The sequence below is a fragment of the Haliotis rubra genome, unplaced genomic scaffold (assembly GCF_003918875.1).
Source record: "Haliotis rubra isolate DU_JTF1 unplaced genomic scaffold, ASM391887v1 Scf542, whole genome shotgun sequence".
Taxonomy (NCBI): domain Eukaryota; kingdom Metazoa; phylum Mollusca; class Gastropoda; order Lepetellida; family Haliotidae; genus Haliotis; species Haliotis rubra.
In genome coordinates, this window is record NW_025767238.1 from 651,245 (window position 1) to 676,929 (window position 25,685).

Below are 25,685 nucleotides of genomic sequence, written 5' to 3' on the forward strand. Positions count from 1 at the left end.
TTCTGCTAAAACTATTTGATTGTTCATCATGTATACTGGAATATCACTGTTATTTGTTTGTATAAAATGTTGAAAACTGCAACAAAATATAAACCTATAAAAAAAAAAAAATTGATTCATCTGTTTCTGTTTAGAACTTGTAGTGCAAGTATGTTTAGTAGTAGAACTCCCAGTAAGCATAATATAATTCATATTCTCATTTTGAATTTCTTGCTACACATTACTTGATATTTGCAAATCAGAAAAGAAAGGAATTGTTTGTCTTGTTGGCCCCTTTTAGCAATAAATATAAATTTTCAAAACTCATTAGCTATGTTATGTTGTAAAACTAGATGTTTTAATATATATGTACATTAGGGAATATCATCTTTGGATATTTTTCTTTTCAAAATGACGTTACAAATTTCATGACGGTAGTGACGCAATTTCGTGAAATTTCTAATAAAAAGGGTAAAATATCAAAAATGAAATGTTGTTAAGCTTGCATAATTTATGGTTTGTATATTCAGAATACTATGAATGTAATCAACAACATGTCAAGGTAAAACAAGAAAATAAAATTGACAATTTTTGCCTACATTAAATATGCACGAACTTTGAGAATGACTAGCATTCAAATTAGTGTTATGATGCAGTTGTTTTCGCAGACCAATAAGGAACAAAAAACGATAAGAAGGCATACTTCTTTTATTCACATCCACTCAAAATCAAACATGGTTAAATAAATAATCCCTCAAGTCCTGTTTTCTTAAACGGAGGGGTGGTGAAGACAAGTGGGTAAAGCGTTCGCTCATCATGCCGAGGACCCGCGTAATTGGTTACAATATGTGAAGCCCATTTCTTGCTAAACAGGCATAAAACTGAACTCACTCAACTGGTGGTTAGTTGAGTTTAATATAGATCCCAGGATTAGGGTGAGTGAGTGAACTGAGTTTTACCCACTTTTAGAAATATTCCAGCAATATTATGGTGAGGAACACCAGATATGGACTTCACACATTGAACCCATGTGGGGAATCGAACCTGGGTCTTCGGCGTGACACTTTAACCATTAGGCTACCCCACTGGCCCCAGGGTTAATATCCACAGCTGAGCATCCTTGTATTGTGGAGTTTTAGGCTTGTGAAACACCTTCTTTATGAGCAACTGTAAAACATTTCACGGACTTACCAAAGACATATTTATTTTAGACATATGTCATTATCAGAGCACTCTGAGTCTGAAGTACTGCGCGAGTGAATACTGTCGTCTGAAAACATATCATTCGATGATACCTCCACATTACTGCCCATCTCCCGTTGTTAGTTTCTTGCTAAAATATCCAGAGTGAGTGTATTAAAATTTACACTGCTTTTAGCAATATTCCAGCAATATCACAGCGGGGAATACTAGAAATGGGCTTCACACATTGTGCCCATGTGGGGAATCGAACCCGGGTCTTAAGCATCACAAGCGAATGTCTTAACCACGAGGCTACCCTACCATCCTAAAAATATCCAGAAAACCGATCAGGTTGGACCATAATATATTTATTACAGTCAAACACCATTGGTCATAGCTGAAGCGACCTACATAAATGATTTGAGTTGTCCAAGGTTCGACACAACTGGAAAATGATGTCCAAATCAGCATTAAGCAGGAATCAAGCTTTTACTTCGCAACAACTGTACATTTCATACATTGAAGTTTGACACAAAAGTGTTTGACTGTATCTGCTTTTTGCATCAAGGTGTTTAACTAAAATCCGACATTAGAAAGGTTCTTCTTCATCTTCATCTGTCATACTTCTTTGTTGTGTCTATGTATTCTCCGTCAACAGGGTCATAATCTTTAATTGGTGGAGTCTCCACTGGTCCTTTCATCTCGAGAGGAAGAAACATCTCATCTACCTGTGGAGCAGAGGCTACAGTCAGTGTATTCAGGGCATTATAGGGAGTGGATTATATATTCCTTGTATCCAGGGCATTATAGGGAGTGGATGATATATGCATTGTATGCAGGGCAGTATAAGGAGTGGATGGTATATTCATTGTATCCAGGGCATCATAAGGAATGGATGGTATATTCATTGTATCCAGGGCACCATAAGGAGTGGATGATATATTCATTGTATCCAGGGCACCATAAGGAGCAGATGATATATTCATTGTATCCAGGGCACCATAAGGAGCAGATGATATATTCATTGTATCCAGGGTATCATAAGGAGTGGAAGAGATAGTCATTGTATCCAGGGCACCATAAGGAGCAGATGATACATTCATTGTATCCAGGGCACCATAAGGAGCAGATGATATATTCATTGTATCCAGGGCATCATAAGGAGCAGATGATATATTCATTGTATCCAGGGCACCATAAGGAGCAGATGATATATTCATTGTATCCAGGGCACCATAAGGAGCAGATGATATATTCATTGTATCCAGGGCACCATAAGGAGCAGATGATATATTCATTGTATCCAGGGCACCATAAGGAGCAGATGATATATTCATTGTATCCAGGGTATCATAAGGAGTGGAAGAGATAGTCATTGTATCCAGGGCACCATAAGGAGCAGATGATACATTCATTGTATCCAGGGCACCATAAGGAGCAGATGATATATTCATTGTATCCAGGGAATCATAAGGAGCAGATGATATATTCATTGTATCCAGGGCATCATAAGGAGTGGATGATACATTAATCAGTTCAGGGCATCATAAGGAGCAGATGATATATTCATTGTATCCAGGGCATCATAAGGAGCAGATGATATATTCATTGTATCCAGGGCATCATAAGGAGTGGAAGAGATAGTCATTGTATCCAGGGCACCATAAAGAGCAGCTGATATATTCATTGTATCCAGGGCATCATAAGGAGCAGATGATATATTCATTGTATCCAGGGCAGTATAAGGAGTGGACGATATATTCATTGTATCCAGGGCCTCATAAGGACAGGATGACATATTCATTGTATCAAGCGAATTATAAGGAATGGATGATACATTAATCAGTTCAGGGCAGTATAAGGAGTGGATGATATATTCATTGTATTCAGGGCATTATAGGGAGTGGATGATATATTCATTGTATCCAGGGAATTATAAGTAGCAGAAAAAAGAGTGCGACACTAAAGTATACCTGGATTGCTTTCTGGTAAAGTTCCTCTGATTCCTCCCGAAGACTATCCAGGGCCCTCTGCTGGGATTTCATCGCTGCCCTGATGGCTGACAATTCATGTTGGTGTCGAGTCATGCAGTAACGGGTCCAGTCTTTTGTCAGTAATGCACGGTACTCACTGTCCTCAAAGGTCAACACTGTCTTCTCACGTTTACGTGACCTGGCGACAGAATGTATGAGTGAGTGATTGAGTGAGTCCACGTATGTGTGTAAACTTGGTTTTGTTGTTATAATATATGGGTGAAATAACGCTGTGACATTAGTGAGTGAGTGAGTGAGTAAGCTTAGTTTAACACCGCTTTTAGAAATATTCCAGCAATATCATGAGGAGGGGACACCAGAAATGGGTTTCACACATTGTAGCCATGTGGGGAATCGAACCCGGGTCTTCAGTGTGACGAGTGGACGCTTTAACCACTAGGCTACCCTAACTAAAAGTATGCACGCACTCATGAACACACACACACACACACACACACACACACACACACACACACACACACACACACACACACACACACACACACACACACACACACACACACACACACACACACACACACACACACACACACACACACACACACACACACACACACACACACACACTACTAACTCTCTCATTCAGTCTTCTGACTTTTCAACCTATCAAAACTACTTGCTGTCAATGTTCATTAATTGAACTGTTATCAATGATGTCACCTGCTACAGTTTTACAGGCTTTCATATTTAAACTTGAGTATGAATTCTTTCAAATAGTATATTAATAGTTAAGTGATAGGTCTAATCTATTTAGAGTCATCCCTCGCCATAATGCGGATATCTTGGGGTCCATGGATGACACCCCACACCGAAAATATAACATCAAAGAATTTCTATTCCATTATCAGAATAATTTATATGTCAAACAGTTATTCAAACAGAGATCTTATATATTGCTATCGTATAAGTATAATGCATGTTTTCTACGAACATATTTAACATAATAATTAGCATTGCTAAGCACTTTGGGTTACCTGGCTTGATACATTTTACGTAGGAGACAGTTTGACAAGTCACTGCTGACTTCCCGCAGTACGTGCCACTTTCATTGTAAAAGCAAAATGTTGGCAATTATTGTCAAATATGACTTCAATGAGTCAATAACGCGGGACTTGGGGTAAATGACAAGTCTGTGATTGTGAGTGATTGCTGAGGAAAATGTGAAATTGGTGCTATCGCGGTAGTCGCGAAAAAAGGAACCTCACGAATGTGGTAAGCGGGTGTTGTATGGAATGAGGTAATGCCATTTCACTCACGTTTTCTCAGTTGTTTTAGTAAACAGTTTTAATGAATGAAACTGGTATTGAATTTCATCAAATAAAATGTGTTTTCTGACATCATACATTCTCGGATGGCAGTGTTCACCCACGCAATTACGCGGTGTGTTGCAACATAGCAAACGTTGTAAGTACTCGGCTGATGACATGTCTTCATGATAAAGTTATTATGAAGTTTCGCTGTTCATCTATTATGATTGAAAAAAACCCTGCATGTTTTAAGCATCTGAAAAACCATGAATATGTATGATAAACACTGTTAATTGCAATCTACACAGAATTCCACTAGTTTACAACGTGATTAACCAGAGCTCAACAGCGGATTTGCTCAACAGCTAATCCTAATCCCTAATAGATGGGATTAATGAACATAGGGCTGGGTGAACTGGAATAACCCACAAGACCTGTGTCTCATTCCACAAAGCGATTGTAGTGCTGAGGTGCTCGCAGCTATGTTGCACCAGTAGTGAAGTAGTAAGGATTTATGGTGCTTTTAAGCAATATTCCAGCAATATCATGGCGGGGGACACCAGATATGGGCTTCAGCCATTGTACCCATATGGGAAATCTTTGGCATGACGAGCATAGATTGCTTCGAACACTTATTCCCATGTGGAATCAAAAGAGGGTCTATGTGAGACAAGAGAACACTTTTACCACTGTGCTACTAATGATTCAACCATCATTATCACAGAACGGATCCTCACTCAACATTATCCTTGATTTGGAGATCCCCGACAATTTCTTCGATTGGTTTCAGCTGCCGGCCATACTTCTCCAGCCTCTTTATCTGACGTTCAAACTTCTTCTTCCTCTTTGTTTCTCGAGCTATGATTGTTGCCGAGTCAGCTTTTTTCTTCTTCTTCATTGGAGCAGCCCTGTTAAGATCCAAGGCAATAATTTATCATTAAGAAATACTTTTACGTTAGCAGTGATTAAAATTTTCCCAAACCTGCAGAGGTTTTCAATTCTTTGAAGAGAGTCGTCCTTGGGGTACATATTATGCATTTTCCGGCTGTAAAATGTCCTGTGACAGTTGTATCAATGTTTTTTGAATAAAAAGATTGTACAATAAATAAACTCTTTTATTTATTATACGACCCCTACCTCACGGAGTTACCTCCCTTAGCGCATGCGCACCAACTGGGTAGGCTCCTAGACCCGTATCATCATTCCTTCTGCTGAATTCTTTATCAGTGAACAGAATTAGCGGGAGGCTGGGAGGCCCTACCCAAGGGCGACTCTCTTCAAAGAATTGAAAACCTCTGCAGGTTTGGGAAATTCTTTTCAGAGAGATCGTCCTTGGGGTACATATTATGCATAAACACAGACTCCCAAAGACCGGAGGCCAGGGAGGAGGAATTCTGTCCAAGCACACACAAAAATATAGCGATCATTATCATGGAAAAAAATTGAACAGACGCCATAACACTCACCTGTCACTTTCGACCCAGTTTAAGCTTCCGCGAGAGGCATTATGGGAGGGGAACTGACAGGGAGGATTTGTGCTCAAAGACGACCTCTAGCATAATGAGACATTGCACGTGGTCACGAATGTCAGTGAAATCCGACCCACTAAGTGGCTTCTTCATGAGAGCACCGTAGGGGAAAACAAAAATACCACTCACTAACGATATAGTAACTCCTTAGAGAATCGAAGGGGGTACAGGTTCTCTGAGTGCTTTCCGTAGCAGACATGTCAATAATGGAATCATTGTACAGTAAGCGTCAACACAAACCAATAAACCAAGACTCACTTGGTCAGGGTGGCAGGACACTGTCCACTGGAAAACGGTGCGACCAAAGCTCGCGACGATTGCGTGAATGTGTATCGAGCTGATAATGGCGTATAAAAGTGCTTGGCGGCTCCAAATAGCGGCAGAGCAGATCTCTTCAATGGGGAGTGCAGCTGCAAAAGCTTTTGATGCGGCTACTGCCCTGACCGAGTGAGCCTTCAACCCCTCAGGGGAGGCTTGCCCTTAGCCTGATAAAGCGGCACAAATACGAAACAAGCCAGCGAGACAAAGTTTGCTTGCTGCGGCTGGCAGACCAGCCTTCCGCCACCGTAACAACAGAACAGCTGGGTACCCGTCACGGATCCCCTGCGTTAGTTTGATATAGACTTTGAGCGTCTTCACGGACATCCAGCGGGTGAGTGCTCGTAGGAGTGGTCCCCGATGTGGAAGGCTGGGTAAGAGTAGGAAGTTCGATAGGAGCTGTCACATGGAAAGCGTGATCGACCTTCGATTCGGTAAAGTATCTGGGAGGCAAATGCTGACACGATCTGTGTGAAACACAGTCAGCGCCGGTCGGACGACATAGCATGTATATCGCCGACTCTTGACCAGATGTTACCGCCACCAGAAAAACAGCTTTCCAGGTCAACAACTGAATGGAAATAGCCGATAGGTGTGAGAAAGTGGGACCGGACAGCCAATGGAGCATGATCGACAAATCCCAAAGGTGGACTGGTTAAGCCTGAGAGCAGGTCGAATCCGTTCAGCGCCAGCCAGCTAAGCTATGCGAGAGGGTGCTGCCCCAGAAGAGCACCATCGACAGGGGTGTGAAAAGTGGAAATAGCGGGTGGAGTAGCCGCGAATGGTCGGGCCGCCAGGCCTTCTTCCAAACGAGCTTGCAAAAACTCAATACCGGACTAAATCCGCGAAAAGGGGATCTGCAATCCCCTTATCTGAACACCAGCGCCGCATAGCGGGACCACCTATCCTCGTATTGAGCGTTTGTCCGATCCCGCCCGAAGCCAGAATTGTGTCTGCAACTGCTGCAGGAATTCCAGCGTGCCTCGAGGTTAGACCTGACAGAGGCCAAGCCACCCACTGAATCCGTGGATTTGGGTGGGTCGCCCGCTCCGTTCAGTGAGAATGTCCGGTCGCCGAAGGTAATAGAACAGGAGGCTGAGCCAGAAACCTGAGAATTACCGAAAACCAGCTCTGTGGACGGCCAAAGCGGTGCCAGTAGCACAAGTAGCCGAGCTGGCTGGGTGGACAGCTGTGAAAGGACACGGGGAATGAGTGGTAACGGCGGAACGCCAGAGCACTTTGCCCGTCCAATCCAGCAGGAAGGCGTCGGCAGCCAACGCCCTCTGGTCCGGTATCCGAGAGCAGAACACGGGTGTCTGATGCGTCCCGCCGACGCAAACAGATCCACCTCGAGCGACCCGGCACAACTGGGAGATTACTGTGAATATCTGCCTGTCGAGCATCCACTTTCGTGCGGGGGCCAGGATCCGCGCGAGAGCGCATCTGCTCGCGCGTTCTCCAGCCCGGGAGATAAACAGGGAGTACCTGACAATCGTACTGAATCGCTCCAGAGGAGAAAGTCCCACGCTTCCGGAGGAGCTGGGGACACCGCCTCCCTGCTTCAGGATGTGCGACATGGCCGCCTGGTTGTCTAACTGAAGGCGGACTACCTGGCCACGGACATGCTCTCTGAAGCCGAATACCAACCGCGCTGGCTCTCAGCTCCAACACGTTGATGTGAAGGTGAGCCCGGCTTCGACCAGAGTCCGAAGCCGACAGACTGCCCAGAACGCCCCAGCCCGTGAGGGGGGCGATCTGTCTGAACTGTGAGAGCTGGCGTCGGATTTTCCAAGGGAACCCCTGGTGAGATTCCGACATTTGTCCACCACTGAAGGTGAGGTGTCAACCACTTTCGGGGGACTGTGAGACTGCGCTCCAGATCCTCCGTGTGAGTCCACAGCCGAGCCAAAGCTTGCTGTATGGGGCGCATCCTCAACAGCGCCCGCCACACTACAGAGATCGTCGCCGCCATATGGCCCAGTAGCAGACGGAGCCAAGTCCGTGCTGGTGCCTGGGGCTGGGAGAGGAATGAAGATACCATCTCCCGAACTCTGGTGACCCGGTCGGGCGACAAGGAAACGAGATCCTTGTTCGTTTGGAATCGCGCTCAAGAAAAACCAAGTCCTGGGTGGGTACCAGGTCGGATTTCTTGAGGTTGATGATCCACCCCAGTCGAAGTTAGAATGTCTATCACTGTGTGAGTAGCATCTTGACTCGCTGGCTGTGTTAGTGCTCCGAGCAACCAGTCGTCTAGGTAAGGGTAACAACGCCTTCCTTGCGAGCGAGCTAGGGTAGCTGGGACTAACATGAGCTTGGTGAACACCCTTGGGGCAGTCGATATGCCGAAGGGGAGCACCCTGAATTGGTAATACATCCCGTCGTAAGAGAACCGGAGGTACTGCTTGAACGAGGGATGTATGGGTACATGCAATCGCGATCCTTTAGGTCGATTGGCGTGAGCCAATCGCGGGCTGAACAGATGAGATCACCGGCGCAGTAGTGTCTCCATCTTGAAGGATGGTACTTCGAGCATGCGATTCAACCCCTTGAGGTTGAGAATCGGACGGAACCGCCGTCTTTCTTCGACGAGGAAGTACGTGGAGTAAAATCCGCCTGTTCCTCTCCCCGGTGGAATGCGCTTCGATTGCGGACTTGTCCAGCAGAGCCTGAACTTCGCATTCGCAATATGTCCGCCCTGGCTTGGCATGACGGCACCGAGTGCGTCGTATGCCGGTGAAGTCGGGCGGACCTCCGCTTCCACAGTGGGAGATGGCCTATGCTGACCGTGGCCAGCACCCAAGCGTTGTTGGTAGCCTTCTCCCATTCCGGCAGGAATAGAGAGGCGGCCTCCCACTGGGATATGGGGTAGGAGCGTCGCGCGGACCCTAGTAGTAGCGGAGCTGACTGGGTGTGACACACGGCTTGAGCGGCAGCCTGTTGGGTTAACGGGGAGGTCGGGCAGACCTCCCGCCAGCGCTGCAAGGCTGGGAGCTAGTCGAGGACTGCTCCTTGCCCCTACCCTTGGCGGGACCTACTCCTCCGCCTACCCCTACCAAGCGGCCGGGCCAGCCGGCAGACTTCGGTGTAGGCTGCACCCCGCGAGGAGGAAGGTGGCATCGGAGCGCCCGGGCTGAGACACCCAGGGGTGCTCCAACAAGGCCTTAGAATCCTTGAAGGAGGTAGCTGCAGCGGCAGCCTCCCCGTATGACCTGCTGTGCCCCGGGAAAGAGGGTCGCTCCCCAGACGGAAAGGGAGAGCCAGCAAGGTCTGCTGTGTTGCTGCCGAGTACCTAGACGTCGACAGCCACAGCCGGGCGATCCCCATGACTCGCGCACATCACCGTCGACGCAGCAGACCGCAAAGAGTCGCTGCAGGTGAGCCTGAACTTCCGACAGCTGACGGAGTAGCAGCGACATGCGGCGATATCGCCGCCAGCATGCCCCTCCGCCTCCAGGGCCGACCTCTGAATCGAGGAGAGGTAGGCCTCATGGACCACCACCCGCACCTGCTGCATCAGCGTTCCGTAGACCTCCTCAGAGTCCGCACGCGCGCAGCAGGGATGCTCGCCGAGGGCAAAAGGTGGAGTGAGGCGCCTTGCCGAGCAGCCGGAGCTGCTCCGAGGAAGCCGAGCCTCCCCAGGGTGACGGAAGTGAACACATTATTCGTCAACGATGGGTACATCGAACAGGGAATCCTCCCCAAGCTGGTAACGCCGCACGAGTTCAGGTAAGTCAAACCTAACTCGGGTACCAGACAAGAGGGGATCGACCACGTCCGAGACCAACGAAGGCAGAATGCGGAGCTGCGTCTGCGAGGGTTGCCTAGGGGCAAACGCCTCGCCTGGCAAGCAGAACTCAGTCGAGTCCATGCAACCAGCAGGCACCGCGGCCTGGGGTAGGCCCTCGGCAATTCTCTGCCGGACCTCCCGCAAGGCCGAAGCAAAACGGAAACCTCCGTCGTGCTCCTCTACCTCCCCAAGCTCCATTGCCTCGGCGCCCGAGCCCGAGTCAGAGGCTGGGTCTCCTCCGTAAGAGGACCCGAACCCCGACCCGGTGGACTGCCTAACGCTAGGAACCACAGGGAGGGAAGAAACGACAGACGGCTCAACGTCAGCACCAGCCGCCGCCAGCGGGACTCCGGTCCCGAGGCGCTGGAGGCAAGCCAGGCAGAACTGGTGCCTCCGCTCTCATGGGCTGAGAAGTGTGCGCAAAGGACCGGAATACCAGGAATACTCAGCGGCCCAAGCGCCAAGCTCGAGAGGGGACTGGGAGCACCTCCCTCTCCGGAGCAGCCGAGGCGTCCGGATCCGAAGCCAGAGGCAACGGATCGACAGACGCCTCAAGGCTGAGGGATCTAGCCGAGGCCGGCGATCCCACCCCCGGACTCTCCGCCCCCCGTCCGGAGTGGGCGAGGAACTCCTGGCGGAGACCTCCAACCGACTCCCGAACGAAGGACTTCATTGAGTCCATCTGCTGCTGAAACATCGACTCCATTAGTGACATGTCAAAACCACTCGAAGTGGTAGTAGAGGGGGAAGGGCCACGGGATTTTTTTCCCTTTTTGGACGCCCGTTTAGATTTTGACGGGGGAACCTGCGTCAGGTCCCCTCCCGCCTCACGCATCTCGCGGTAGCCTTCTCCCATTCCGGCAGGAATAGAGAGAGGCGGCCTCCCACTGGGATATGGGGTAGGAGCGCGTGCGTGGACCCTAGTAGCGGAGCTGACTGGGTGTGACACACGGCTTGAGCGGCAGCCTGTTGGGTTAACGGGAGGTCGGGGCAGACCTCCCGCGCCCGCGAAAAGGCTGGGAGCTAGTCGAGGACTGCTCCTTGCCCCTACCCTTGGCGGACCTACTCCTCCGCCTACCCCTACCAAGCGCCGAAGCCAGCCCGGCAGACTTCGGGTGTAGGCTGCACCCCGCCCGGAGGAAGGTGGCACGGAGCTGGGGCGCGTGAGACACCCAGCTGGGTGCTCCAACAAGGCCTTAGAATCCTTGAAGGAGGTAGCTGCAGCGGCAGCCTCCCCGTATGACCTGCTGTGCCCCGGAAAGAGGGTCGCTCCCAGGCGGAAAGGGAGAGCCAGCAAGGTCTGCTGTGTTGCTGCCGAGTACCTAGGCGTCGACAGCCACAGCCGGCGCATCCCCATGACTGCGCACATCACCGTCGGCGCAGCAGACCGCCAAAGAGTCGCTACGAGGTGAGCCTGAACTTCCGACAGCTGGCGGAGTAGCACGACATCGCGGCGATCGTCGCCAGCATGCCCCTCCGCCTCCAGGGCCGACCTCTGAATCGAGGAGAGGTAGGCCTCATGGACCACCACCGCACCTGCTGCATCGGCGTTCCGGTAGACCTCCTCGTAGGTCCGTGCAGCGTGCGCAGGGCGCCAGCGAGGGCAAAAGGTGGAGTGAGGCGCCCTTGCCGAGCAGCCGGAGCTGCTCCGGAGGAAGCCGAGCCTCCCCCCAGGGTGACGGAAGTGAACACACATTCGTCAACGATGGGTACATCGAACAGGGAATCCTCCCCAAGCTGGTAACGCCGCACGAGTTCAGGTAAGTCAAACCTAACTCGGGTACCAGACAAGAGGGGATCGACCACGTCCGAGACCAACGAAGGCAGAATGCGGAGCTGCGTCTGCGAGGGTTGCCTAGGGGCAAACGCCTCGCCTGGCAAGCGGAACTCAGTCGAGTCCATGCAACCAGCAGGCACCGCGGCCTGGGGTAGGCCCTCGGCAATTCTCTGCCGGACCTCCCGCAAGGCCGAAGCAAAACGGAAACCTCCGTCGTGCTCCTCTACCTCCCCAAGCTCCATTGCCTCGGCGCCCGAGCCCGAGTCAGAGGCTGGGTCTCCTCCGTAAGAGGACCCGAACCCCGACCCGGTGGACTGCCTAACGCTAGGAACCACAGGGAGGGAAGAAACGACAGACGGCTCAACGTCAGCACCAGCCGGCGCGCGTGGACTCCGGTCCCGAGACGCTGGAGGCAAGCCAGGCAGAACTGGTGCCTCCGCTCTCATGGGGCCAGTGTGCGCAAGGACCGGAATACCAGGAATACTCAACGGCCCAAGCGCAAGCTCCGAGAGGGGGACTGGGAGCACCTCCCTCTCCGGAGCAGCCGAGGCGTCCGGATCCGAAGCCAGAGGCAACGGATCGACAGACGCCTCAAGGCTGAGGGATCTAGCCGAGGCCGGCGATCCCACCCCCGGACTCTCCGCCCCCCGTCCGAAGTGGGCGAGGAACTCCTGGCGGAGACCTCCAACCGACTCCCGAACGAAGGACTTCATTGAGTCCATCTGCTGCTGAAACATCGACTCCATTAGTGACATGTCAAAACCACTCGAAGTGGTAGTAGAGGGGGAAGGGCCACGGGATTTTTTTCCCTTTTTGGACGCCCGTTTAGATTTTGACGGGGAACCTGGCGCCAGGTCCCCTCCCGCTCCACGATCTCGCGGTAGAACAGGGTGTCGGCCGCCCGCCTCTTCTGTGCCCGGGGGGAAAAGGCCAGACAAATTGAACATGTTTCAGCCACATGGCCCGTCTTCTCTAGACAGGCCACGCATTGGGAGTGACTGTCAGCCCGGGGGATACTTCCCCCACAGACCGAACAACAGGTAAAAGCCTGAAACAAACACGTAAACATGTTAGTTAACTGTGGCCAGCAGCAGATAAACACGTAGAAAACATTGAAAAATACGTGAAGGTTACCACGGAAAGTAATAGTTGGTTTTAAAACGCAATATTACGACCACGCGGCACGCTAAACTTCCCGCCATGGCAGAGCAAACTTTATGTAAACCACGGGAAAGTTTGCGTATTTTTTTGATAGTACTTATACAAAGTCACAATATGAAACAACCACTGTAAGGCTTTACTGTTATTGTTTTAGACAAATAAAACCAAACATACAGGTGGTGTCTCAGACATCTTAAAATACAGCGCCGTACGGCTCATGAAAGGTAATCTCAACGAACGTCTGTTCAGGGCCGTGACAGCAGAAGGAATGATGATACGGGTCTAAGAGCCTACCCAGTTGGTGCGCATGCGCTAAGGGAGGTAACTCCGTGAGGTAGGGGCCGTATAATAAATAAAAGAGTTTATTTATTGTACAATCTTTTTATTCAAAAAACATTGATACAACTGTCACAGGACATTTTACAGCCGGAAAATGCATAATATGTACCCCAAGGACGATCTCTCTGAAAAAGAATGACCATATTGTCATGACAGCCTTTCATGACCCTTAGCATGTCCTTGATGGACACTAAAGCTCGAGGAATGTGATGACATGACATATTTTATAGATAACTTCTACATTCTTTATAACAAAATTTCAGACTAAACAAAATTCAGAAAGACAGATTATCTAATATATTCTATCCTTCATTAATACTCTCTGTTCTTAATTATTGGCTTGGGATCAACACTGTTCATTCAATGGGGACTGATAACCCATCATTCCTTGTAGCTTTTTAGTTATTTATCTGTTAAACTCTGGATGATGAGTATACCCTTGAGTGGGGCATCTCAGTCTTGTGTCTCACCAGACTTGACTGGACGTCATGAAGAGCAGAGGGCAAACCTGAGTGTGGACACATCTTGATGTCTGCAGTCCACCCAAACTTAGTCTGAAATGGGAAGTTAGAGAGTAGGGTACAATTCTTTACTTCATTACTACGTTACTTGAGAATATAGGCAAGGAAGGATACACAATGACATCTAGAAAGAGGATTACACTTTCTCAGTAAAGTAGAGATTTTAGCACTTTTGGGGTTGATTCAGACCCACAACTGTCAGACTCAGGGAGGCACATAATCGCCAGCACACCAATTCATTGATCTAACCTCCTCAGCCACCAGTTTCAACAAATGGCAATGCTTCTTAACTGTATGAATCATCAAACACTCACCAGATGCAAAGTAATTGATCACAGATGCATAAAAATTTAAAACATAAACAAACCCGAGCAGAGGAACTAAACGTGTTAGCTAGGTTGTGCTGAAGGGTCTTTTAGTTATGTTTTCGTATGGATTAGCCGAGAGCGTCGTTGCGGTCCTATACAGTCTTGACTGTATAGGACCGAATCGCCACACGATCAATACTACTATAGTAGTTTACAGGTATGGGGGCTTATACCCCACTTCCGGTCTCGTTGCCAAGGTTTCCTTTGTTAAAAGTGTAGGTGTATTGACCGGTACACCTGTCAAAAGTGTAGGTGTATCAATGATACACCTACACTTTTTCACTAGGGTATACTGAAGCAATAAAGACACAACAAACGGCGAAATATAATTTTATTTCAATGGACTCACATTGAGATTTCGATTGTTTCAAAATCTTCCTTATCATCCAGGTCGAAATGTGACGCTAACTAACTGTCAATTTGAGAAAGAAAATCCTCTGTCCACTCTTCAGCATCCATGACAAACTTAACGCGTGTGATCTTCCAAATGTTTTCTATGCCACATGCGAAGTCAGAGAACGCATGCGCATTGGTCTGCCCATACAAATGTCAATTATCAGCAATATTATGGATATTTGGGGCTACTTGAAGTCATTCTCGCCCCAACTGGTGTTTAAAATTGTGTGAAATCGCGTGCAAGCCCGCATGCACGGTAATCGATTGCTTATAGTCTGTTTGCAGTGAAAACGCATCGATGAATATCACTTTAAAAAAGTAAATCAAATAAAGTGAAACTAAGATTGCAAATCCCCATAATTTGACCTTGCCAATTGAACATTTAAATCTCAGAATTATATTCAGCTTAGGATAAAAGTTGTTTCACAAACGATCATAGTTTCAAAGCGCTGTTATTGGTTTGTATTACAATGGGGTATGTGCATTAAATGAAACACCCAGAACATGCAGGTTTGGTAGAAGTTAACGCTTGTTACGTACTGCACGGGCATTTGTTTCACTGTTCCAACTACTGCTCTTACCCCCCTAAAATTGTAATACAAACCAATATTATTGATTTGAAACTATGATCATTTGTTAAACAAATTTTATTCTAAGTTGAATATAATTCTGAGATGTTCATTTGGCAAGGTCAAATTATGAGATTCGCAATCTTAATTTCACTTATTTGAGTACTTTTTTGTTTAAAGTGAAATTGATCGGTAGGTTTCACTGCAAACAGACTATAGACGCGGGACATTTGAGGGTCTTAACCAGTGGGCTAAAAATAAATGAAACAGATGGAAAAGAAATAATTTTTTTTGTCATAATAAGAACATAAAGTGTTATAATAAACTCTTAACTCGACCAGAAGTGAGGTATAATTCAGATGTACCCACACTTCCTCGGTGTGTCGCCCAATACCCCTAGTGTTTGAGTCGTGTGGTCTCCTCGGCTAACGCCTCGGAGGCCACACGACTCAAACAGTAGGGGTATTGAGCGGCACACCTCGGAAAGTGTGGGTATATCTAATACATATCCTCTACATCGATCGCCTGTGCGCATCGCGGCTCTCGGCTAGGTCAGGATAGGTTATCCCCAATCCTTTCCCCTGGATATAACATGTCGGCGAACGTACTCCATACATTTTGTTAATATTTTGCGAAATTAAGTCAAACTCGAAGAAATATATCAGGAAAACCTTGAAAATGTTGACAGAATGCCAGGCAGTGCTTTACTCATGGGCGCCGCCATGTTGGAAATACCCTATCATGGATTGCGAAACGAAATTAACAAAACCTGATGTCATATCTAATGACTGACAACACATTGCGATAATCACATCATAAATAGTAAATCCATTTGAAGATTTATGGAAATAATGATTCAAAGGAAAGTTATTGTTATATCTCAAATTGATTTAGATTCATAGTTCGCAGTATTTGCCGAATATATCTTTTACAACAGTTAGCCAATGTCAAGGACTGTGTCTATTTCCCGCCAAAGTTGAAGTAAGGAAAGTGTTACGTTCGTAATAAAAGGATATGTAATGAACGTATAGAGACCAACTATCACAAAATGGTACTACAGAACTCTGGCCGGTTCAAGAACGAGAGGGGCCAAGGTTCCGGCGAATCAACTGGGTAGGATCGCACTTTATGATGTTTGTTTATGTGGACCCTAACCCTAACTTAATGTTTGGACTTTAGTCATTTTTGTGAGTTCTCTAGTAATTGTTCTCTTAAGTTTTGTTAATAATTTTAGTATATGTTAATTTATAAGCATTATTTGGGATGGGGGAACGGGAGGAACTCTTACCCAGATAAGGTTCCAGAATCGTTTATTTACACGCCATCGTCATATAGTTGAAATATAACTAAGAGTAGCCTTTTGAGTAGACAAAGTCAAAATATTCATACTGCATGTATCATAGGAACACTATGCTTAAAAAGCCACACAAAATCTTTATTATTTGTCATCTGGAAAATATCACATTAAAGAAATATTACCTGATGTCAAAGTTGTTATGAAACAAAACATACATGTTTCTGTATGCAAAAGTACAGCCCTCTTTTCAGCGATCGATTTGGGGAAACATTACCGCCCGTAACCCCCATAATCGACAAAAAATCATTCTATATACCTACGTTTTTTATAAAACCTAACCCTAACCCTAAACCTAAACCCGCGAAATAATCCTAATAAATAGTATATACATTTCAAGCGGGGGTTGAATCTTATTTGATTTGGTTGAATATTGATTTGACATTTTATTGTCGCATAATATACATGGTTATGATGCTTCCCTGGATATACTGCCATATTTTCTTCTTGACAAATAGTGGCATTATAACCAGGGTATAGTGTACCCACAAACATTCTGACCCAGCTGTTTCATGAAACATAAAGATGAACTGATTATAATAATAATGATGATGTGTTATTACCGATGTTCTTATCAGGTCACATATTCACGATCTTATGGCACATTTGAAAGCAGGTATAACTGCGCTTCACTATGTTTTCCCCAAAGTCTGAGATGCCAACTCATACGATTTTGTCGTATTCGTTACAAAAAAAACCAACACAAAATACATGACTACAATAGCAGTAAAAATATACGAATTTAAAAAAATTACATTGAATTAAATTATGAAATACCTTACATACCATGCACAAAAAATTTCAACCACATTTTATTCAGTATCAAGCTATATGTGAATACTTACTACTGATTTAGGTGTGTACAATGTAAATAACAAGTTTTTAGAATATCTATATATATTTTATTAAATATGAAAATTCTTTAGAAAAGATAATACTAATTTTGGCCCCAAAATACTTATTTTTGCATCAGTTTTTGGCCAAAATACTAACAAGTAGGGTTGGCATCTCTGCAAACTGCATACCTAATGCATTAAATATAGGGTGTAGTGGTAAAAGCGTTCGCTCGTCACGCCAAAGACCTGAGTTCAATTCCAAACATGGGTACAATGTGTGAAGCCCATTTCTGGTGTCCCCAACTGTGATGTTGCTGGAATATTGCTAAAAGCGACATAAAATTATACTCACTCACTGAATATAATGTGTTCCAAGTTTGTTCTGAAAACCTTTAAACCGTTAAAGAAAGAAAAATACATGTTGCGAATTTTGCAAAATATTGACCTGGATGTGGGCTTTGAAAGAGGCCAATTACTGGGAATACCTCACATTTATTACTGTATTGGTTCATCTGTAGATCCAAGGATGTTCAATTAGGATGCCCAACTATGAAAACAAAAAGCAGCTGAAAACATATATCATAAAAATATAAAAAAACCCATGTAAAATAAGTTCAAAACATGAACAAGACATAAGTTTAAATATTTATGGTTAGGAAGGGATACTGGGTAGCCCAATGGTTAAAGTGTCTGCTTGTCACGCTGAAAACCCAGGTTCATTTCCCCACAGTACGCTCTTACCACAGTACAGTACATATTGCTGTACAAGGCCTTCGGTTCAGTCCGTTTCGGTTCAGTATATATATGTGAACTTACTTCCGGGAAAATAGTGGCCATCTAGCAAAGCAGTGCATAGAATTTGACAAAATGATTTGATTTCTAGACATTTATGAACAGTTTGATAAAATGAAGGTACGGAAAACTGAAAATACCGAATGTTTGGATTGCATTATGGTATAAATGAACCGAAGGCGAAATACAACGGTTCTACTAATAACGTGGTATACTCTTGCACCCCTAGTATTTTAACACGTTGACTGCCGCTGAAATTTTATTTTTTTTCGTCCCATGGCCAAACCAAAACTTCATATGCGTTTTGATTCTCTATCAATATGTAATGTTTTGAGATAGGAACAGATAAAAAAATTTCAACTTTGATGGAATAAGCAGGGCTACAGATAAGGGCCGTATTGGCGTATGTACGGATAAAAAATATGCACGATACGGTAGGAAATAATTTAGAAAACGTAGAAGATACGCACAACGGCAATGGTGTATGGTCTTAGAATCATTTACAGACGTATTTTTCTGAAACATTATTGTTTTATTGTTTTTTTACCTTTTTACTTAAGCGTAGCAATGTTGTGGTGCATATATGAAACGAAACACAAGATTACTGATACTCCATTAAATCCATTCAGTACTCTAAATGTACTCTTATTGTTTTCCAGTACTCCTGTATTGAAAGAATATGGAGTACGTACTCCTGATGTTGAAAACTTATCTGGAGACCTAATAAAAACGTCTCGTATTATCTCGTATCTGGCAAAAGGTAATAGTGAGTTGGTTCCTTTTGCCAACCTACGATTCGAAGCTTGGCAAAGTGAAATATTCTTTCTACAATGTTTGCCAACTACGAGTCGTATGAAGGCAGTGTAACAACATCGTTCAATACCCGTTGCCAGATACGAATCATGTGTATATTACATCAGCATCAATTATACTTCTAAAGTTCATTTGAGAGTAACCTCCCTTTGTTATTTCCAAAGATGGCACTTAAATGTATGTCTGCTGATGAGGTAGCTGCCAATTTGTGGTCTGTGCCAGTTCCTTTGTGGTCTGATGTTGCTCAAGACCCTCCAGAATTCCCCTTCAACGAAGTCTCCGGTCTAAAAGCTCAAGTGCATAGCGGTACCCCTGGTGCTGATTTTGATTTCTTCTTGACTCAGGAATTGATCGGGCTCATGGTCTCAGAAACCAACAGACAGGCCAACTCAGAAATAAACAAAGTAAGACCACTGCGAAAAGAGTCGTGACTCAAGGACTGGAAGGATACTGATGCCACAGAAATGAAACCGTTCATTGCCTTGAAGCTTCATATGGGTCACTACAGCCCAGATAGCATTCAGACGTTGGCCCAACATTGGCGATGGTTTTGCCAACATTGCCAATGTTGGGCCAACGTCCGAATGCTATCTGGGAGACTGCCTACCATAGAGCACTATTGGAGTGCCAATGTTATGTACAGATCGCCATTCTTCTCTGGTATCATGAGTTGAAATCGATTCCAATTATTTCTGCTTTTCTGGCACTTTGCTGACAACCACACTCCTAACACTGATCGCCTGTACAAAGTACGCTCTGTTGTCGATCATTTCAATGATGTAATGCACAACACCTATTACCCTGGAAAGGACCTCTCCATCGATGGTCCATGGTACTATGTCGAGGCAGACTGCTATTCCGCCAGTATATCAAGAACAAACGTCATAAGTATGGCATCAAACTTTATGAACTGCGCGAGTCTCAAGGTCTTTGTTAAAAGTCCGAATATACAGTGGAGTTGGTCTGACCGATGATCTTGGCCTGGGTCTGTGTGCTGTTATTGGTCTTAATCTGATGGAGGGCTATCTTGACAAGGGACATGTCTTGTATGCAGACAACTACAACAATTCTGTCAGTCTTGTGAAACAGATTTGTGGGACGCTTCGCCACGACAGAAAAGAAAATGCCAAGGATGTTGCCAAGCACAAACTGATGAAGGGGGAACATGTATGGAAACGGTCAGAATCTGTGGTTGTCTGTAAATGGATTTTTTTGTAAATGGAAAGACAAACTAACATCCTCACGATCAGCAACATGCACGGCATCGAGATGGTTGATGTCACAAATAGGAATAAGAAAGTGTCAAGGAAACCTAACACAGTTTGAGACTACAACTAAGGCATGTCTGGAATAGACAGGTCAGATCAAATGCTGTTCTATTATTCAGCTCTACGGAAGACGATGCGATGGTACAAGAAGATCGCCCTTCACGTCCTAGAGATGTCAGTTCTCAATCTTTATATCATGTACAATGCAAACCGCATGGAGCCAATGAAGTTCCTGCCATTCCGAGAACTAGTGACGATTGGTCTCCTTGGTGAAGCCTTTGAACGGGTTCATGGCCGCACTCCAAGAGTTTGTGAGGTTCAGGAATTCCATCTCCTCGCCGCCCTGCCACCCACAGAGAATAAGCAAGACCAACCAAACCTTGTCGCATATGCACAAAGGCCGGTCTGAGACGTGAGACATGCTACATTTGTGAAGTCAGTCCAGAGAAACCAGCCCTATGTGCGGATAATTGCTTCAAGAAATACCATGTCCCATAGTAAAGTCCTGAAAATGATTCCCGTCTCTCAGGGTGATGTCTGTATAATTGGTTATTAAACAGTTCCTTAACCAGAGTATTGACGTTTTGTAGTTCTTTGTTACGGCCAGGAAACGATTGCTGCTTGTGGCTCTATTGCCAACATGTGAAATTTGTGTTAAAATACCACTGATGTATCTATGAGATAACTCGTAGTGACAAATTCTGTTACATTCGATAATACGTGTATACTTGTAGTAGGTAGTCAACGGGTTAACATACCTATGTAGATGTACTTTCACATGGGAGAGTGTCTGCATTCAATCTAATGTGAACTTTGCCAGCAAGACCAAAGATTTTGAAAACGCAAGTTAATGGTATTTTCCAAAAAGGGACACATGATCCGTACTCATTGGTATTTTAAATTGTATACCAATGACCATACTGCGCATCTCTAACAGTATCAATAGTCATCATCTGTTGTTGTACTCTTACGGGCGGTGGGGTAGCTTAGAGGTTAAGGCGTTCGCTAGTCGTGCTGAAGACCTGGGTTTGATCCCCACATGGGTACAATGTGTGAAGGCCATCTCTAGTGTCCCCCGTCATGATATTGCTGGAATATTGCTAAAGGCGGAGTAAAAGTCAACTCACTCCAGGGATAGAAATATTTTTTTTCTAAGTGTGCCTTAGGGCACCAGGCAAATATTTTAGGTGTGCCTTTCAGAAATCAAATGTGCCCACATGTTTTTAGAATCAATGACTGTAGCAAGGATGATGATCTTTTGAAATTTATTGTCAGAAAACAACAAATGTAACCAGTTTTCTGTTATCACTGATATGTCTTTTGTTTAAGATGGCTTTCTTATGTTACATTTGTTCTGCTTTCCCATCACCTTTAATAGCTAAGAATCGTGTGAGAGGTTCAGTTTTTTCAATATGTCTAACATACACAATTTACTCTTCAAGTCTACAACCCGCCAGCCCCAGTGTCTGACTGTATATTTCACAATGACTTTGACTGAAGTTGTTATATGTGACATGTGACACCTGTTTGCTGTTTATAAATCTTATGTTTGTTAATAATTTCAATGTCAATTATAAGAAATGTTAAATCTGAAATGTGTGTTTAATTTTATTCTATGGGTCCTGTGAATTTTCAATGGGTCAGACAGACATCTGAAACTTACAGGACCCAATGTCCTGTTACATTGAAACACCATTCGTGAACACTGTTCACTAACCGAACTATCAGTACTCACAACACTCTCAATGGAGTGAGTGAGTATGGTTTTACACCGCTTTTAGCAATATTCCAGCAATATCACGGCGGGGGACACCAGAAATGGGCATCACACATTGTACCCATGTGGGGAATCGAAACCCGGGTCATCGGCGTGACGAGCGAACGCTTTAACCACTAGGCTACCCCACTGCCCCCACTCTCAATGGAAAAACAACCAGATTTTTTACATCATCCATCATAATTCCAGTGATTTCCTGGGCGTAAAAGTCAATAAAATTTGCTTGTTTGTCATTTGCTTAAGTGTTTTGTTTGGGGATTAAATGACTATAGGTGTGCTATGTCTCTAAAACATTAGGCGTGCCATAAGGGCACTAAGAACACTTTTTATCTGTGCCATTTTGATATTTACCGTGCCATGGCACGTTAATACATAGGGTATTTCGAACCCTGCACTCACACTGTTGGACTTTTAACAATCATTGTCCATGCTCTGAAAGTGAAGTTTTAATTATTTTTTTCCAGCCGAGAAGACAGCACTGAAAAACGATTGAGCAGAGCGACCTTGAATGATGAAATTGACGTTCGATTCGGGTTTGATAGGTACAAGGATCCCCAGGAGAAAACAGGATGGCTCATCAATATGCATCCAGTAAGTTTCTTGTTTCACATAGTTCTCAGCCTTGTGGATTGTGTAGCGTTTTAGAGCGGAGTTATGTTTAACACATTAACTAGGGAATGGAGTGATTGAAATGTTGTCGAACACATGCTACATTTAGTCCATGTTACAACTTACATAGTCGTTGCTAAGCCTTTTTGGGATTTCAGGCTGAAAAAGGTCCCCGGCAACCCGTATTGCTCGTAAGAGGTGATTAATAATCGGGTGGTCAGTCATTTGGTTGATAGCCAGTCATGGTGATTGGATCATTTGCTATCTTCTGTCATATAGCTAGAATTAGGACTGATGTAGGAGTTCCTCTGCCTGGTATTTAGGAAAAATAGCATGATATTGTCAAAAATTCTATTTTTTATATATATGCATTTATTTTCTTAAGTTCTAAAAAATTGGGAAATTTTGAATTTAGAATGGTAATTATTACACGATTTTCATGGTTATTGAAAGTAAGATGTCAGATTCAATTTTCAGTGAATGGAATCGAATCGTTGCCGCCCTATTTCCTGGGAATATTACTGATTTCGGCTTTAGACATGTCAAACAACAAAACAAACATCGCCATGGTAATCTAATGTCAACAGAGGCAATTACGTAGCCTAGTGGATAAAGCATTTGCTTGTCATGTCAAAGACCTAGGTTTGATTCCCCACAATATTCGCTATGTAAATATTCTGTAATAAGTGTATAATTCTACTCACTCAAACAGATATACAGTTTTACGTAGGGCTGCAAAAATTCACCCAGAGCTCGATTCGATTCGATTTTCAATATTAGACCCTCAGTTGGATAATTTTCGAATCGATTCTGATGTAAAAACATCAGATTTCATTTAACTCTCAGAGTTGGGTTTTTTAGCGTGAAATCCATCGTCAACTTGGGGATGTCTACTAACAACTATTCTCATTTGATAATAAGCCTGGCATCAGCCAATCACGTTTGGCCTTATTTCAGAAATTGCTCGAGTTGGAGTCAAAATTACGTTCTCGCTGTGGGGAAATGATTTAAATAGATATTCAAATATCCAATCGAAATAGTGATAATGGTTATCGAAAATCGAAACCAAGGTGTCAGATTCGATTTTCGATAAATCAAACCGAATTGTTGCAGCCCTAGTATTATGTATACAAAGTATGTTGGCAAGCCATCACCATCTATGTGACAACAACAGGGATTTACCTTGAGTGCTGTATTTGAGGGTCCCTGGGACTCATGCTTATAATTTTCAGGGGTCCCGGACAACAAAATGGGGGTCCCAGACACTTAAATATTATTACTAATACTGTTATTATATTGTGTATCGTGATCATCACATTGTTACAGTAATGAAATTGCAAATGATACCAAAACTTAGCTAGTAGCAAACTCAGTGATCACTTATTGTTACTTGATTGGAATATTTACAAAAGTATTTGGACTTTTTCTGCGTCCCTGTGGATGCGCTAATAAATTTCGTTGCATCCATTGTCAGTTTTTATGTGTATAGGACGCAGGAATTTGCGTCCTGTAAATCCCTGCAACAAACTACGCCTCCTGTCAACAACTACTTATTACTCTATTGATAAAACCTGGTGAACAAGTCTCGTGCTGTAAAGTATTAGCATGTTGGCTTGTCACGCCGAAGACCCGGGTTCGAATCCCCACATGGGTACAATGTGTGAAGCCCATTTCTGGTGTCCCCCGCCATGATGTTGCTGGAATATTGCTAAAAGTGGCGTAAAACCAAACTCAGTCAGTCAGTAAAGTATTAGCATGTAGGGCCCATAAGTAGGTCACAGAACTTTGCGAGACCTTACGTTGTCTAGTACTTCTGGTTTCGAACCATGTTTCATACCTTTTCCAATGGTCTCATGGTTGTCAGTTGACAATAAGGAACTGAAAATCCTTGCAGGAATAATAAAGTTCCAATTTAACCTTGGCCAAATCAGCCAACTGTTACAACTGTCAACAGCTGTGACAGCCAAGCATGGTTGTACACTTGGTCGGGTCTGGTAAAGTCATATTTGGCGGTAGCGCATTGGATCCAGAGCTGGTTGAATAAGCTTGTCACTGGAAGTAAGCTGGGCCCTCTCTCGCATATCTCAAGTTGGAAAGGGAGCCGGGAACCAGCTTTCATAGTACCGGAGTAGTGTCTCACAAGACTTACAGGCCTTATTTGCAGTGTTCACGAATAGCGTCTGACCCTCTGACAAATCCGGCAGATTCACCAACGGTCCCATAGAAGTCTACAACCCGCCAGCCCCAGTGTCTGGCTGTATATTTCACAATGACTTTAAATGAAAGTGTTATATGTGACATGTGACACTTGTTTGTTGTTTATAAATCTTATGTTTGTTAATAATTTCAATGCCAATTATAAGAAATGTTAAATCTGAAATCTGTTTAATTTTATTCTATGTGTCCTGTGAATTTTCAATGGGTCAGACAGACATCTGAAACTTACAGGACCCAATGTCCTGTTACTTTGAAACACCATTCGTGAACGTTGTATTTGTATCAGTAGTCTGACCCCAGTCGGAAAATTATAATTAAACATCATGTGGCCTTACAGATTACTTACCTGTAATCATGTTTTGTTTTAGACTGACGTCCTTGATGAAGATAAGCGTCTGGTCAGTGCTGTTGATTATTATTTTATTCAGGAAGATGGATCACGGTTTAAGGTATGACCCGCCATAAAGCATTGACATTGGAGATTCCTGACTTCTAACGTCAACTGTCCTCTTAGAATAATTTTCAGTACAATTTATTGTTAAATTCTTGTGAATGGAAGACTCCAGTATTTTGGCTCTCAACACTATATAAATCTTCAGCTTTTCAACAGATGTTCCTTTGTCTGTCAACCGTCCATAATAATCAGTTGTTTGTGTAATATTATCTTCCTGCCTAACCCTGAAGGTTTTATATCGTGATGGTAGCCAAAATTCCGGATTTAGGGCAATGATGTAAGTTATATGTAGCATTCGCCTAATTATTACTTACGACAATTTGCTTGATGTGTACAAA

At 44.6% G+C, this 25,685-nt stretch overlaps 2 protein-coding genes and 1 long non-coding RNA gene across 3 annotated transcripts in view; 2 read left to right on the top strand and 1 right to left on the bottom strand.

The window, feature by feature from the left end:
• Positions 1-669: 669 nt before the first annotated feature.
• LOC124253514 (39S ribosomal protein L40, mitochondrial-like) lies at positions 670-15,957 on the bottom strand. The gene is made up of 5 exons (XM_046687310.1): positions 15,899-15,957; positions 13,844-13,927; positions 5,200-5,370; positions 3,135-3,333; positions 670-1,889 (listed from the first exon to the last, which is right to left on the bottom strand). Exons 1-5 carry the CDS (start codon positions 15,949-15,951, stop codon positions 1,773-1,775), a joined length of 624 nt encoding a protein of 207 aa, XP_046543266.1. The 5' UTR covers positions 15,952-15,957; the 3' UTR covers positions 670-1,772.
• LOC124253515 lies at positions 10,758-13,039 on the top strand. The gene is made up of 3 exons (XR_006892225.1): positions 10,758-10,937; positions 11,857-11,860; positions 12,758-13,039. It is a non-coding gene; the product is annotated as an uncharacterized LOC124253515 (long non-coding RNA).
• Positions 15,958-16,186: 229 nt separating the features above from the next.
• The window catches only part of LOC124253513 (DNA polymerase epsilon catalytic subunit A-like), an 87,424-nt gene continuing 77,925 nt past the window's right edge, over positions 16,187-25,685 (top strand). The window contains 3 exon segments of the mRNA XM_046687309.1: positions 16,187-16,340; positions 22,532-22,658; positions 25,262-25,342. Coding sequence (XP_046543265.1) covers positions 16,276-16,340; positions 22,532-22,658; positions 25,262-25,342 — 273 coding nt within the window. The 5' untranslated portion in view covers positions 16,187-16,275.

What these genes read in the sequence shown, in the direction of transcription:
- LOC124253514 (XM_046687310.1), bottom strand. Translation starts at nt 15,951, where the DNA reads ATGGCGGCGCCCATGAGTAAAGCACTGCCTGGCATTCTGTCAACATTT. An exon ending in CAAATCAAGGATAATGTTGA is followed by an intron (nt 3,334 to 5,199) that starts GTGAGGATCCGT and finishes TTCTGTCGCCAG; the next exon opens with GTCACGTAAACGTGAGAAGA. An exon ending in TTTACCAGAAAGCAATCCAG is followed by an intron (nt 1,890 to 3,134) that starts GTATACTTTAGT and finishes TCTGCTCCACAG; the next exon opens with GTAGATGAGATGTTTCTTCC.